The sequence below is a fragment of the Nematolebias whitei genome, chromosome 5 (assembly GCF_014905685.2).
Source record: "Nematolebias whitei isolate Nwh7 chromosome 5, NemWhi1, whole genome shotgun sequence".
NCBI classification, from domain to species: Eukaryota; Metazoa; Chordata; class Actinopteri; order Cyprinodontiformes; family Rivulidae; genus Nematolebias; species Nematolebias whitei.
Genome location: NC_056502.1, coordinates 15,372,487 through 15,387,743, shown reverse-complemented (window position 1 = coordinate 15,387,743; position 15,257 = coordinate 15,372,487). Strand labels below are relative to the sequence as shown.

At 43.4% G+C, this 15,257-nt stretch overlaps 1 protein-coding gene across 1 annotated transcript in view; it reads left to right on the top strand.

Annotated features, from left to right (window-relative positions):
• The first annotated feature begins 454 nt into the window (after window positions 1-454).
• The window catches only part of LOC119409325 (transient receptor potential cation channel subfamily V member 5), a 20,596-nt gene continuing 5,793 nt past the window's right edge, over window positions 455-15,257 (top strand). Inside the window, exons 1-15 of the mRNA XM_037676201.1 lie at window positions 455-539; window positions 647-801; window positions 891-988; window positions 1,058-1,180; window positions 2,746-2,886; window positions 3,064-3,162; window positions 4,803-4,978; window positions 5,068-5,214; window positions 5,295-5,374; window positions 5,471-5,600; window positions 7,738-7,824; window positions 7,905-7,981; window positions 8,063-8,228; window positions 8,342-8,408; window positions 8,504-8,772. Of these exons, the coding sequence (XP_037532129.1) occupies window positions 671-801; window positions 891-988; window positions 1,058-1,180; window positions 2,746-2,886; window positions 3,064-3,162; window positions 4,803-4,978; window positions 5,068-5,214; window positions 5,295-5,374; window positions 5,471-5,600; window positions 7,738-7,824; window positions 7,905-7,981; window positions 8,063-8,228; window positions 8,342-8,408; window positions 8,504-8,772 (1,791 nt within the window). The 5' untranslated portion in view covers window positions 455-539; window positions 647-670. The remainder of the gene's footprint in view (window positions 540-646; window positions 802-890; window positions 989-1,057; window positions 1,181-2,745; window positions 2,887-3,063; window positions 3,163-4,802; window positions 4,979-5,067; window positions 5,215-5,294; window positions 5,375-5,470; window positions 5,601-7,737; window positions 7,825-7,904; window positions 7,982-8,062; window positions 8,229-8,341; window positions 8,409-8,503; window positions 8,773-15,257) is intronic.

Genomic DNA, 15,257 nt, shown 5'->3' with positions numbered 1-15,257 from the left:
TTTCAGCCACGTACATGGACCATCGTGACGTTCAGGATTAAAATCTTGCGCTCCAAACAATTTCCAAACAGGTTTTCTTCACAGGTCACTTGAAACAATGTGTAGAAGTTGCTGAATTATCATAGAGGCCATGCAGGTTTTAGTGGTAGTTGGAAGAATGTGGACAGGCCTGGTGATGGATGGGGGGGTGGAGATCAAGACTGATGGAATTAAGCCGAAAAATTCAAATCAGCATGATGGAGAAGTTCTGGGTTAGCTCAAAGCAGAACTTTCTTTGTGGGATTTCTGACCAGTGGCTAAAATCTACCTGCTCATTATATCCTCACTGTCACTGTCTCACCTGTTCATCCTCCCTCCCCACCCATTCATTCAAAATACTGCTGCATGTCTCCACCCCCCCTCCCACCAGGGCCAGGTGATATATAAGGAGGATGCCACCAGGACCTTCGTCTCTTCAGGAGCATCCTAAACCTGGTGTCCACTTCAAGGGTTATAACTAAAAAGTTGGAGGAGAGAAGCAGTACTTTTATTATTTGAGGGTATGACAGACAAACTTTAAAGTTTAGACCTTCGTCAATTATTTTTCTTATGGCTGTTTTTTTTTAATTATTATTATTATTGAAAATAATCATAACCCTTTCTGTAGTTTTTCCAGGTGAATTTCAAGTGAATGGCACCGTCTCTGGCCAGATCTGCTCCGAGCGAACTCAACCACTGGTGGAGCCAGCTGAAGTTTCGCCTCCAGAACAAGAAAGGATGGAACGAGTTGTTGGACGAGACGTTCTTCTTCTACACAAAAAAGTAATGGAATTTGTATTGCTGTTGGCTGCTTTACACTGTGAGATCAGACTCAAAGTTGTACATTGAGTCTCTGTCCGTTTGGTCAACAGCATAAATGACATTCCTCTCTTCTACGCGGCTAAGAACAACAGTCCTGGCTGCATCAAGAAACTTCTCAGCTGTTCGTCCACCAACATCTTTGAAAGAGGTAACACAAACTCAAAGTCTCATTTTATCATTACAGTGGGTGATCTTTAATGTTAACGCTCTCACTCAGGAACCCTCGGAGAAACAGCTCTTCATGTCGCTGTGATGAACGACAACTTGGACGCCGCTGTGGCTCTGATGGACGGAGCGCCTGAACTCATCAACGAGCCTATGACCTCTGAGCTTTTCCAAGGTTCTCACCCAGAAACACCAAAACCTATAGAAGCAGACACATCTTAAATATTGGAATCTTATTGTTTACTGTTAAAGATGCTTCATTTCCATTGGGTCAGGTCAGTTTAAACAGATATACAACGATCTCCTCATATTCTGTTCTTCCCTGGAAGGAGAGAAAACAAAAGCTGACATGAACTGTTTTTAGCCGTTGGGTTCAACAGGGTGTGTTTCAACTGAGCATGATGGTAAGGTTATTACAAACTGCCTCTGACGTTCAGTTTAACCTCCAAACTTTACATTCAACTGAAGATAAAACCACACTCTGACAGATTTGGTTCTGGTACCAATCACCTGTCAAGCCCAGTTGAGCCGTAGCTGCAGTTTTTGTTTCACTGCAAACACATAAACTTTATTATATAACTGAGTTTGAAGATTAAAATTATAGTTTAGATGTTTTGTTTTTCGGGCTTATGACAATTTAATATCTTTAGAACGACTTTTGTTTGGAGAAACAGAGTTGAACTGCGACAAAACTGACAAGCTCACGTCTTGTCCGAGCGAGGCCAAGACCTCTCCAAACATTTTTAATCAGTAGTTTGTGTGAAAGCCATTTTAGAAACCTGTACAGCTCCATCAGCTTCACATTCTTTGGTCGTTCCAGCAGAAATGTTGTGATTTTTCAGCCAGAAATGCCCCAGACTGCACCAGAAGCTAGCTGCTGCAGACACTAGCTTTAGCAGTTGTGCTTGTACATATTAAACTGGAAATGTAATCACAAAATAAAGATTAAAATGCTTTCACACAAACTTCTATGACTTTTTTTAATTGGAGTTGTTCTAAGAATGCATCAATTCACTGTCCTTTCTTGAATTTGCTGTTGGGGTTAGCCGTTAGCTCATCAATCAGGTAAAAAAAAAAAAAGCTCTATTTCTCCAAACTGAGGCCCTTAAAGAGTTTTCAGCAACAGGTAAGATATTTACTGTTCAAACAATTAATAGGTCATGGTCAAGGTTTCTTTATCATCCTTCGCATTGCATGTGGTGAAACGAAATTGTCTACACAGGGTCCCAGTTACATCCAACAAAAGTATAAATTATAAAATATAAACATTGATAAGTAATAAGCTATTTAAAATCTCTGCTCTTAGGATATAAAAGTAGAATAATATAATTTGCTTGTTTCTGAGTTTAGAGGTTGTCTGAAGAAAGTTTGTTTGAATTGTTCCTGAGTCACTCCACAAGCAGCTAAAAATAACAGATTTTGAGTTAGGATTACTTTACATGTTAGCTTTGTTTAGAGGGCTTATTCAATGAGTTGTTAGTTAAAATTAACTGTTACTTTAATTTTAGTTCATATGAATCAGGTCAAATTAATGGAACAATGTCTAATAATAGTTAGACATGTTTAGGACCAGCCTGCATCAAAAAGGCTTTCACAAAAAAACAAGACAAGTAGCAGGAGGCAGTAAACATTTTTTATAACAATGAATAATCAATCAACTTGTTTAGAGGTTTCCTCCAGAATAAGTCCTTGGAGCATCTGTTTGAGAAATGTCTACAACTCTATCTGTCTCCACCTCAGGTATCACTCCTCTCCACATTGCTGTGGTGAATCAGAACATCAACCTGGTTCATCAGCTGATTAGACGTGGAGGTGACGCCGCCACGCCTCGAGTCACCGGCCTGTATTTCAGGAAGAGGATAGGAGGCCTTATGTACTGCGGTGAGTCAGCAGGACGCCACAACAAACTGGAGCAGATGCACAGATTATCAGCAGCTCAGATGTTATACAAGAAAAGTGAAGCTGCTTTGGATAAAACAGTTAACTGGATGAAATGTTATGGTGTGTATTTTATGTAAAGCTACAAAAACAGATGTTTTTTTCTGTTTGGCTCAACAGGTGAGCACATTCTGTCCTTTGCTGTTAGTGCTGGGAACGAGGAGATCATCAACATGTTAATCGATGCAGGAGCCAGCACCAGAGTCCAAGATTATCGAGGTTGGGAAACCCAGATCATGAGTTGGAGAGAACTAAGTCATATTTAAAACAAGGCAAAACAGCAACTACACACAGACCCACATGGTCTGCACAAAATAATTTAGATTTCTGGAATTTGTTTATCTGTAGAATTGTGTAAAACGTACCCTCAATAATTAAATAAATTGTCTTTATATCAGTTCAGTGTGTTTATAGTTCAAGCTCAAATTTAAGAATCTTTATTATCCCCAAAGGGTAATTTGTTTCACAGTCCGTAGGCACACAAAACGTCCATACTACAGGCTGTACTAAATTTAATTTCATTGTGCTTCAGTGCAATGACAAAAAAGCTGATTCTGATTCTACCAGACAAGACATTGAGACATTAAAATAACAGTAGAAATCGTCATTGTTCATTAAGAAGCCTGACCGCTACAGGGATGAATGAGTTTTTCAGTCTGTTCATCCAACATCTGGGCAGCTGATACCTACGTCTATATGGAAACAACTTGAACTCACCATGGAATGGGTGATCAGGATATGCCAGAATATATATACAGTATAATACAAAAAATGTTTTGTAAGCTCAATCGTCCAGGTAGCTAAAAACAAAAATGGTTCAATCATGTCATCTGGACCTGTTTCTTTAAGTGAAGAAACGTTTCATTCGCCATCCAGAGGACTTCGTCAGTCTGCGGCCAGTCAACCAAATCTGTCCCATAGGTCGCCTTCATTGCTGTGTTTCAAGCCAACCTCCTGTTGGAATCTCAGATGCAGGCTTTTGGCCTTGGTTGTCCACAAGCTGTTTCTGTGAGTAGCAAGTTGACCACCTAGCCTAAAACACTTGATTGCTGTTAATGGTGATTGATGGTTTCAGATGGGTGTGCTCTGTTTGCATATGTTAAAAGCCTGCTTCTGAGATTCCAACAGGAGTTTGGCTTGAAACATAGCAATGAAGGCTACCTATGGACGGATCTGGATGACATGCTGCAGACTGACTAAGTCCTCTGGATGGCGGGTGAACCGTTTCTTCACTTAAAGACACAGGTCCAGATGAAATGATTTAACCATTTTTGTATATATAATACAATTCCTATTCACAAGAAAAGTCATTTCAGATCTAATTCAAATCCAAATAGATGAAATAAAAATTAAAACTGTTAGATTAGATTAAATCCAATTTTTAGAGTCAATTTAAATTCAGTTGTAAATTTGATACAATCTGAGCCAATAAATTCTGTAAATTACAAAATATTAAACAGTTAAAGAATGTCTAAGAATTAAATTTTATAAATCCATTTAGGTGAAAAATACAAATAATTTGAGGTTTGTTTAGTAAATTGACCTTTAAATGACATTTAGAGAAATTTTTAGGTACAAAATCACCAAAGATACAAGGACTCGTCATGAACAACCATGAAAACAAGAATGTTGCAGTATGTTAGTTTAGTTGCATTTTTTTCCTGTTTTTATTTTTTTTTTTACCAACAAAAACAAAACTGCTTTACAAAAATAATTCAGTGAAACATTTTGCCCAGAGCTTTCTTTTGCATCTCAGAGAACACGTTGAAAGGAGAAGCTTTTAAACAAAAACAAGTCCTTGTTCATTTCTATTTTTGTCTGTTGTTTACGAGTAACTGTCCTGCTTTTTTGTCTTCCAGGAAACACGTTGCTTCACATTTTGGTTCTGCAGCCCAACAAGACCATTTCATGCCAGGTCATGGACCTGATAATGACTCGCGATCTGGAGCTGGACCAGCCGTTGCCCCTCGACATGGTGCCCAACTACCGAGGCCTCACACCTTTTAAACTGGCTGCCAAAGAGGGGAACATCGTGGTGAGTTCAGGGCTTGGGAGGAACCGCAATGTGGGGGATTATTTCGCTAATCTTTTTGAGCGCGCCCTGATTCCCCCTCTCTCCTCCAGGCCTTCCAGCACCTGGTTAATAAAAGGCGTGTGGTCCAGTGGAGTCTGGGACCTTTGACCTCTCACCTGTTTGACCTGACTGAGATTGACTCCTGGGCTGACAACATGTCAGTGCTGGAGGTTATCGTGAGCAGCCCAAATAAAGAGGTAGAAAACAACAAACTAACTTTATTAGACATAAAGATGTTGATCTGATGATAACCGGGAATTAAAAATACATTTTGAAGGCGAGGAGTCTTCTGGAGGTGACTCCTGTGAGGCAGCTGGTGAATCTCAAGTGGAACCTGTATGGAAAATATTATTTCAGGTAATTTTTATTTCTTTTTGGTTTTATGGTTTAAGGTAAACTCCTCTCTTGTAGATAACCGGACCACAGTTTAAAGTGGATTTGTTCTTGCTTCAGGTTCCTGCTGTTACTTTACCTCCTGTACATCGGGACCTTCACCCTGTGTTGTGTGTATCGCCCCATAAAGGACAGGAACTTCACAGTGACAGACACCGATAAAACCATCATGGTCCAGAAAACATTCAAAGTGGGTTAAAGTTGTGACCGGATCTCAAGTAATTTATTGCATGTTCTTATAAATACGTTTTTATTTAGGTTTCAAAAGAGGCAAGGCATGAGATGCAGTGATTTGGGTGAAAAACTGAAGTTTTACAACATTTGCCCCCTGTAGAATATTTCAATTTGATGCCTCTGTTAAAGTATTCACAACCTCAAGACTTCCTTCACAACTGAACCACAACAGGGTTTATGTGGGATTCAGCTTTAAATCAATCAGTGGAGCAAAACTTTAAGATGTTCTTCACAGGTTTTCATTTGTTCATGCCCTAAATATATGGTTGCAAACATCTAAAGATTTGTGTTACTCTAAAGTAACACAAAGGTGTGAGTCAGCATCATGTAATGTGTTGGTCTGGACCTCTGCTGGGGGAATGAACATCACAGCATGTTTCATCCAGAATCTGTTAATTCTTGTTTGGGAGATTTCTACAGATTTTTATGGTACATAAAATATTTCTGTGAAATTCCCCAAACTTCATACAGATACTAATATTTTAGGGTCCATCTAAAAACCTTTGATGACAGATTAAAAGCACAGTGAAGGAAAAATTGTTTTGGTTTTTAAGTGAGTTCAGGCGTGAGATGTTTGCTTCCTAACACCCAGAAGGTTTTCTTCTTGTAAAATTATTCACCTTGTTGTCTTTCCGGATTGCTGCTAAACGTTTAATTTTTCTTTTCATTGAGCCACAAAAGCTGTTGCTAAAACATGTCTGACTTGTCCAGACTTCTGTATTTTTTATTTACTCCTCACGCTGAGTTTTGTAATGATGATGGTCATTTTTATGCACGACTCACCAGGTAAAACAGAACAAAACCAGCTGATAAATTTCCCCGAAGAGCTCTTTCGGGAAAGCCAAGGCTTTAAGGGCGCATTCACACCAGCCCTATTTAGTCCACTTTAATCAAACTCTAGTCAGTTTGCCTAGAAAGTCCGGTTTGTTTGGGAAGGTGTGAATGCGCAATCGAAATCTGATATGGACCAAAAAAATGAACTCTGGTCTGCCTAAAAACCTAGGTCTCAGTTCGGTTGAAGTGAACTCTAGCGTGGTTTGAATGCAGTGTGACCGTAAGCAGACCGGAGGCCGCTCCAAAAGCAGGAAGTGGACTACAGCGCAGGGCAAACAAATGCACATTTCTCATACCTCATACAGAGCCGTCAGCCACCTTGTGTGAAAAGCACTATTCTCCATGGTCTTCTGCCTCATCTTCTGCTCATGCTGAGTCCATTGCTGAAAAATGACAAAACAGAAATCCTAAAACCGCTAAAATTTGACACCACTCCGTTTTTGGTTTTATTTCCAGAAGAAGAAGAAGAAGTGTCTTCTTCAGAGATTTTTGTGTCCTTTCCTTCAGTGGCTGTGGCCAAGTGGTTAGAGCAGTCGTCCTCCAATGCAAGAGTTGGGGGTTCGAATCCACCAGCAGTCACATGCCGAAGTGTCTCTGGGCAAGACACTGAACCCCTCGTTGCCTAGGATGTTTGTCCCATGGGTGTATAAATGTGATCTAAAGCACTGATTAGTCTCTTTAGAATGATTTGTTCAATTAGCTTTGTAGAAATCTAGTAGCGTGCTGTATGAATGGGTAAATGAGGCACAGATTGTGTTGTAAAGCGCTTTGAGTATCTTCATAAGATAGAAAGGCGCTATGTAAGTACAGTCCATTTTAGTTTTTGTTGCAGCGTCACCACAGGCGAGGGGGGGAACAGGTTGGCTCGAATGACTCAGTGCAGTTTGAATGCAAACCGCACCAGCTGAAATGTAAACAAATGTTCTGAATATCGGTCCCCAAATTAACCGAGACTACCAGACCATCAGGTGTGAAAACACCCTAAATTGCTTTACTCAGTTTTCTCAGAAAAGGAACTTCAACTTGTTTTCCTCCATTCTTAGAATTTGGCATGTCTTAAAAATGAGGCAAAAAATAAAATAAAATAAAATCAAAAGGTGTAAACAACAAGTTCAGTTTATCCTCCCACTTATGAAACTATTCTCAAAAACCATATTTTTCCATCCCACTCAACATGTCTAAACATTACAGTCAACTCAATATAATTTGAAAAAACTTGTGATATTTCGGCTCACAGTGTTTCATTTCTCTCACTTCAGGAGAGTTATGTGACTTATGGGGACAGTCTGCGGCTGGTGGGAGAGATCATAAGTGTCCTGGGAGCCATTATCTCCCTGGTGCTGGAGGTCAGAGTGTGAATCATCTTCTACTGTATCTTTGTGTTTTTGATGTTACAGCACTAAAATATCTTCCCTACCTCCAACAGATCCCTGATATACTGAGAGTAGGAGCAAAGCGCTACTTTGGTCAGACGGCCCTCGGAGGACCTTTCCACATCATCCTGTGAGTTAAAACACGAGTCGTTGAATAGCAGCATCATATTGTCGCTGTGTTGTCTAATCCTGCTGCTGCTGTTTGGTCCAGCATCTGCCATGCGTCCTTGGTGGTGCTGCTGTGCGTGTTCAGAATCTGCGGGGTGCAGGCCGAGGCTGAAATCATGTTACTGAGTCTGGTGTTCGGCTGGTGCAATATCATGTTTTTCGCTCGCGGCTTTGAACTGCTTGGGCCTTACGTCATCACGATACAGAAGGTTGGTAAAAGTTTCTTGCAGGTTTTTGAGTTTGATTCCTTATCAAAACCACTGATATGTTTCTGAAGCTCATCTGCTTGTGTTTTCTGTATTTTTGTCCAATTTCCTCCTAGATTGTATTTGGAGATGTGATAAAATTCATGTTTATGTCTATCATTTTGCTCATGGGATTTTCCACCTGTGAGTATGTTCTCAAAAATACAGCAAGTCGACACCATACTTGACATATTAGGGTTTTATCGCAATCTTTACTGGTTTTGTTTTATTCTTCCAAGCCCTTTGGATGGTGTACATGACCCAGGATCCAAAGCAGAATCCTCTGTACGACTCCTTTCCCAACACTCTCTTCTCTCAGTTTGAGATCAGCGTGGGCATGGTCAACCTGCCAGTGGATCCGACCACCGAGTTAAACCCCATTGTCAACGTTTTGCATGTCGCCTACTCTATGGTTCTCTACGTCCTGATGCTCAATCTGCTGATTGCCATGATGAGCGACACACACTGGAGGGTTTTCAAGGAGAAAGATGAGCTCTGGAGGACTCAGGTAAGCACATAATCATAACCACTTCTTCATGAACACATCTCATCATAATATGTTTATGAGGACCAAGGACTACAATATAAACTCCAACAACTATACTACTGCCACAAAGAACTCTCGAAAATGTCTGATTGTGATGTTTTTATTGCTGGCTGGTATTCAACCCAATCCTGGTCCTCTCACCTCATGTAGTACTCCAACAGATCTTAAAAACATGTCAGGTTTACACATTGTGCATATAAATGTTCGTAACCTCCTTCATAAAATAGATATGGAAAGGATTTGGGCTTCTTCTACAGGTGCTGATTTTGTTATTTCTGAGTCTTGGCTAACTAAATCTATTCTGGACAAACATGTTTCAATTAAAGGTTTCAATATTTATCGTTCAGATCATCCCAGAAGAGGAGGAGGTGAGCCATATATGTCAGATTTAGCTTGGTAACACAACTAGTATTTACAAAATCAGCTCCTAAACAATTTTAAATCTTGGCCCTAAACATTGGACTGTCTGCTGGTCAATTGTTATCTGTTGCTGGCTACTATAGACTCCTTACTACCACATCTGAAAACCTATTGTCTTTAATTCAGCTCTTATCTAATTTACATCCCAATGAAATGGCTTTGGTAGGTGATTTTAATTTAGATTGGCTCTTTCCTGTGTCTGAGATCTTTATAGAATTTTGTTAATCCTCAAACCTCAGTCAGATCATTGATAGTCCCACTAGATCTAATCCAAAGTGCCCTGCCAAATAATCTCTCTTGGATCTTATCATCACAAACATATATAAATACACTGGGTTTGGAGTTCTTGCAAATGATCTAAGCGACCATTGTGTAATTGCTGCTGTTAGAAATACAAGAATGCCTTGTTTTTAACCTAGAATGATTCTAAAACAGAATTTGAAGCATTTTTGTGAGCAAGCCTTTCTTTGGGATCTGTTCCACTTTGACTGGTATCACATATCATTAATTGATGATATGAACCTTGCTTGGAACCATTTTCATAATAGTTTTATCCATTTTGTAAATAAATACGCTCTACTTCGCCAGTTCAGAGTAAAGGGCTGGAATATTCCCTGGTTTATCTCTGAGTTAGCTGACCTCTTGCACAGGAGGGATCAGCTTTGGGCAACAGCAAGACAGACTGGTTTGGACATCCATTGGTTGCAAATTCACCAGTTACAGAATTGTTGTACAGCTTCCATTAAAGCTGCAAAATGAAACGTTGGTTACGTACTGTAACCCCAGATTCTATGAATATAAGCGTAGCCCTTTAAGGCCTTCGCTTTAGTGGGTTTATCCCGTTATGCAGAGCATAAGCACTGAAAAAATTAGTCCACGCCCACCTGCTGTGTGGGCCCCACCCGGTCCGTATAAATTACGTTAAGAGCGGGAAATCGGCTCCCAAAATAGCTTTTTTCTTCAGCCATTTAGGAGCCAGTGAGGCCCGACGCTTAAAGGGCTACGCTTATATTCATAGAATCTGGGGTTACAGTACGTAACCAACGTTCTATGTCATATAAGCTTCGCCCTTTAAGGCCTTCGCTTTAGTGGGTAAAGGGCGAAGCCGATGTGGTCCTCGCCTCACTGGGTCCATTCGAACACAGTAAGAAGCGGAAGCTTGCCCAAAAAACGTCTTGTCACTCAGCTCCCCATGTGCATAACTACGCATCGCGTAATTATGTGCCATGCACAGACGCATGTTGAGTAACTATGCGTTCTGACAAAGCATGAATGCCCCGGAAAAACTTTCAACGGGAAGAAGAAGTTGAAAAGGGGGGGGGGGGGCATGAACCAACTGGTTCATGGTTGAACAGTATAAACAGATTAATGTCCATGAATTGATTATTGATCAAATGAACTGATTGGTAACAATAGTCATGAACTGATTAGTGACAATAAAACCAAAATCACAGACACGACTGTGACTGATAACAACATCTCACACTGTAATGCATGCAGACAGAAGTGAGCTTAAACCGAGTTCCATGAGAACAACAATATTCATTCTGTTAGAGCACTAAGGACAGAATGTGTCATGGAACGAGCCGTTACATCACGTAGGTAAAAGCGAATAAATGAGCAGGGTGATGACCATGCAGCCGCATTTCAAACGTCCTGCATTGACATACCATAATGCAGAGCAGTCGAAGATGCGATACCCCTGGTGGAGTGTGCTTTGAGGTTGACAGGAGGCCCTAAATCTGATGCTCTGTAGGCTTCAGAAAAGGCCTCACACAGCCAGTGTGACAAGCGCTGGATGGATAACGGGCGACCTGCAGATGCATCTCTATAATGCACAAACAATTGTTGAGTTTGAAACGCATTGCAGCTGTGCGCGCTATGTAACACGTCAACGCCCGCACCGGACAGAGAAGATGAAGAGATGCTTCTTCTTCTGATCTGTGAGGGGGGGGGGGGACCCCTCCAACGATATCGCTCTTGATTTAAAAGAGCTTGTGATGATTTTAGGCATAAAAGCTGGATTGGTCTTAAATCAGCTTAACTACCGTCAGCCTGGATTCTGAGATATGACGGAGCGACAAAGAAGGCAGATAAAAACACACTCTCTTAGCTGGTGTTAAAACCAGCAGCAGTGCTGTTTAAAGAGACAAGAATTTAAGTGGAACCTGATCCAAAGGCTCAAATGAAGCTTTGATCATGACCTGCAGGACCAGTATTAAATCCCACTGGAAACAATTGGGTGTGGGACAGACCTGCGTCTCTGTACACCTTTAGAAAACGTTTTATCAGAGGATGATAAAACCTGTTCTGTCTCAGAAACCTTCATGTCAGGAAGAGATGGCTGCAGCGTATGTTTTAAACGTGCTGGATGCAGATATCTATCCATCAGCTGCTGCAGAAAGAACAGCATGCCACCTAAAGAACATGAGGAGGCCTCTACATCCTTCTCTGTACGTCAGCACTGAAAAAGCTGTCCACTTTGATGTGTACATCGCTGTGGTAGATGCAACACGTGAAGCCTGAATTGTGCGCATTACATCCTGTGGGCAACCCGTCCTCTGTAAGAGGATTTGTTCAACGGCCAGACCACAGGTGCTGGCCTATTTCTGGGTAACTCCTGATCGCTCCTCCTGCTTGAAGGAGAGCATCCTCCCTCCATGGCAGTTCCCACGGCACTCCGACAGCAGACGTTTCAGGACTGGAACTATGGTGCACCCACGCGCACGGGGCCACCAGGAGAACTATCAATCCCTCCTCCTGAGCTCGGTTCAAGAACCGTAAGATAGGAGGGGGTGGAGAGAAACGCATACAGAAGCGTTTTGGGCCATGGACTGTGAACAAACGCATCCACCCCCAGAGGTGGTTCGTCTCATGGGCTCAGAGAAGCGCGTAATTGACACTGAGCGTTTCCCGTGTCACAACAGGCCCACAGCCGCTATATCAATCTGAGACAAATTGCTCCATCAGAGGATGATAGAAGTTGTTCTGTCTACGACAACTTTGAGACAGGAAGAAAACACGGTGGCAGCATACAATAGTCGTGCTGGACACCAGATTTTTGTCCCTTGCCTGCTGCAGAAGGACAGCATGTCGTCCAATGGACATGAGGTGGCCTCTACGCCTTTCTATACAGCAGCGTTGATCAAACAGACCACTTGGTGTGAACAGCGCTGTGGTGGGTGCAGCACGTGACTCCTGAGTCGTACGCACTACATCTTGAGAGATCCATCCTCCCAAAAGAACCGCACAACGTTCAAAAAACATAGGTGCTGGCCTATTCTGATTAATTCCTGATCGTTTCTCACCGCCTGGGGAGAAGCGTCCTCCCTCCAACGGCAGGTTCACGAGTGCCCTGATAACAAAAGTCGTAAGGCCTGGGAACCATGATGCGTTCATGCACTTGGAACAGAGGGGCTGCCAGTCCTTCCTCCTGAACTTGGTTCGGAAAAACCCGTGATACCGGGGGAAGAGAGAAGGTGAAAGGCATTACGACCACAGGCTGTGAGTAGGCATGTCCACCCAGCGGTGGATCGTCCTATGGTTCTGCGATAATATAATTGACATTGAGCGTTCTCTCGTGTTGCCACACATCAGCAGACGTTGGCAGGATTCTACCGTGTCTGAGCCTTAGCTCTGGGTGGGATACATGCGATGTACCCACTCCAAATGGAGAGCGGATTGGATGTGCCCACACAGTATCTGTCTCACAATGTGGCACATGGGTTGAAAAAATGCATACATTTCCTGTTAGTATGTATGCGACAGACGCTTGTTGTCTGAAAATCAAAACCCCTGATGATTCTGCAGCTCAAGGTCAGTGTTGAGTCACATTCAAGGATCCCGTGCGACACTCCAAAAAACATTTAAAACAGCTGCTGTGTGGAGCACAGAGCCCCCACAGCTTGTTAAATGTGTGTGACGTAGGTCTGCTGACAGAAAACAGCTGATATCACTCAACCATTCACGTGAATTGCACTGCTGCCACCTGTCTGAACAAGCTGCTCAGCAGCCACAGGTGTCCAGATAATGCATAATTAAAATGGAGTGTTGTTCTCACAGCTCAGAAAATTAACAATCTCAAATAAATCTCATCTTTCCAGTTCGTTTGGATCAGGAAGTGATAAGAGAGAACTGGTGTTTCCTCTCCATCTGAGGCTCTAGAAATTACATTTAAAACAGAATTTCCAGAGCTTCTGCTAGAGGGGACGAGATCTGTTCATAAATGACAGAAAAAACGTCACAGGGTTCCCCACACCGGGGTTTTAGCTGAACTGCAGCGTGAGTCCGGGATGAAAACGGTTCGCCCATCCCTCTGGGAAACGCGCGTTCATTGCCACCCGTTTATAAGTTATAAAACGAGCACGCATTATGCTGTGAAACTCGCATACATGCTGATGTGAACTGGAGCGCGCTGAGTGAGAGCGCAAGACGTTGTGTATTGCTGCGGGAAAAAACAGCTTTGTTTATGCTGTGTGCAGCTGCACCGTGTAACACTCGGGAGCAGGTTCACATATGAGCTGACACGCCCTGAAGGGTTGTGTGTGTGCGTCCTCATGCGACGCTTACACCAGGATTGCTGCGGGGCGCGCGTTGGCACTGGGTTACCACTGGCTCGGTCTGCAGAACACGTTCATTGTTTGCTGCGAATCACGTGAGCTTAGAATGATTCCACGAGCTGCAATATTATTTCAGAAAACCTTCTTCGAGGATAAAAGGGGGCAGAGCCGCTGTGAAACTGCTAACGCCGCGGGAGCGCGCGTTTGACATCACTGCAATGACAAAACTTGTGTCGTTTCTGCCGATAAGCGAAATACGTTGCTGAGCTCGTACCGTGATCTCACGTGAACGTTGACGTGAACGGCGGTTGTTGAGAGCTGCGTGCGCGCCTTCCTGCCGCGGGGGCGCGCATCGGCATCGCTGACAGTGAATGAAAAACAACCTTAAAAGGCTCATTCGTGATGAGTGTGGGTGATGGAGCCGCTTGTCAGATAACCATGCTGACAGTCTGGCTAAAGGACACTTCATCATAAAATGATGTTATTCGCAGTGTCATCAACACACCTCCAGCCAAAAACGACACCTGTTTACCTTCGTTGAGCTCTGTTTGTTGTCCTGGAGGGCCCCCTGTTGGCGAAGTCCGGGAAAAAAAATGAACTTCCGGATGCCGGGGACGTCTGACGGGAGGGGCTGGCGTAGCAGAGCTGGGGGGGCGTAGAGCAGCCGTGGAGCAGCTTGAAATGATCTCTCGCTGATGAAAGGAGGATCACCAGCAAAACTCCTGCGTCTCTCCTGAGAGGAAGGTGGAGTGGCGAGCCAGGAAAGAACCTCTGGACCTCGTTCTCCGGCTGCGCTGTGGGACGGCAGACCGCGAAGAGGCGCACCGGTTGGTGATGACGTCAGCTGCCCTGTAGGCTGAGCGTACTGCAGGGGCCGGCAGCGTCGTTAGCAAGCAGCTGCTACGAGAGAGGGCCACCGTCTCTTCTCGCCTCTGAACGTGTACGCCAACAGCGTAACGTGTTGTTCGCTGCGGCCGTGGAACACATGCTGATGAGCTCAGTTGGAGAGCGATGTCACCGTCTCGGTTATGCTAACGGGAGGCACGGGACGCTGGTCCACCTCGAACATCTTACTCCCATGGAGCCTCCATCAGGCTCGGCTCCAGAGGGCACGGAGGGACTTTCCGCTCAGTGAACCCTGCTCTGGAGATGGGTGCGGACTGTGGAGACCGGCTCCCCCAATCTACCAGGAAAAAACCCGTCTGTGGCCTCGCCGTAGGACGTCCTGTTGGGAACACGAGGCCATATGGATCAAGACGGTGAGCCGGAATGGAGTCAGTAAACAACCTTCCCGCCGGATCATCCGAACTGGCGGGAAAAGGCGTAGGACGTAAAAAGGGGTCCTTTCATGTCAGCCTCCTCCTGGGTTACGCCGGGCAAACCCTGGGGGGCGCCGTCGGCCGGGAGCGGTGTGATCGCCGATGCGAAAAAAAAAAAAAAAAAAAAAAAAAAAAAAAAAAAAAAAAA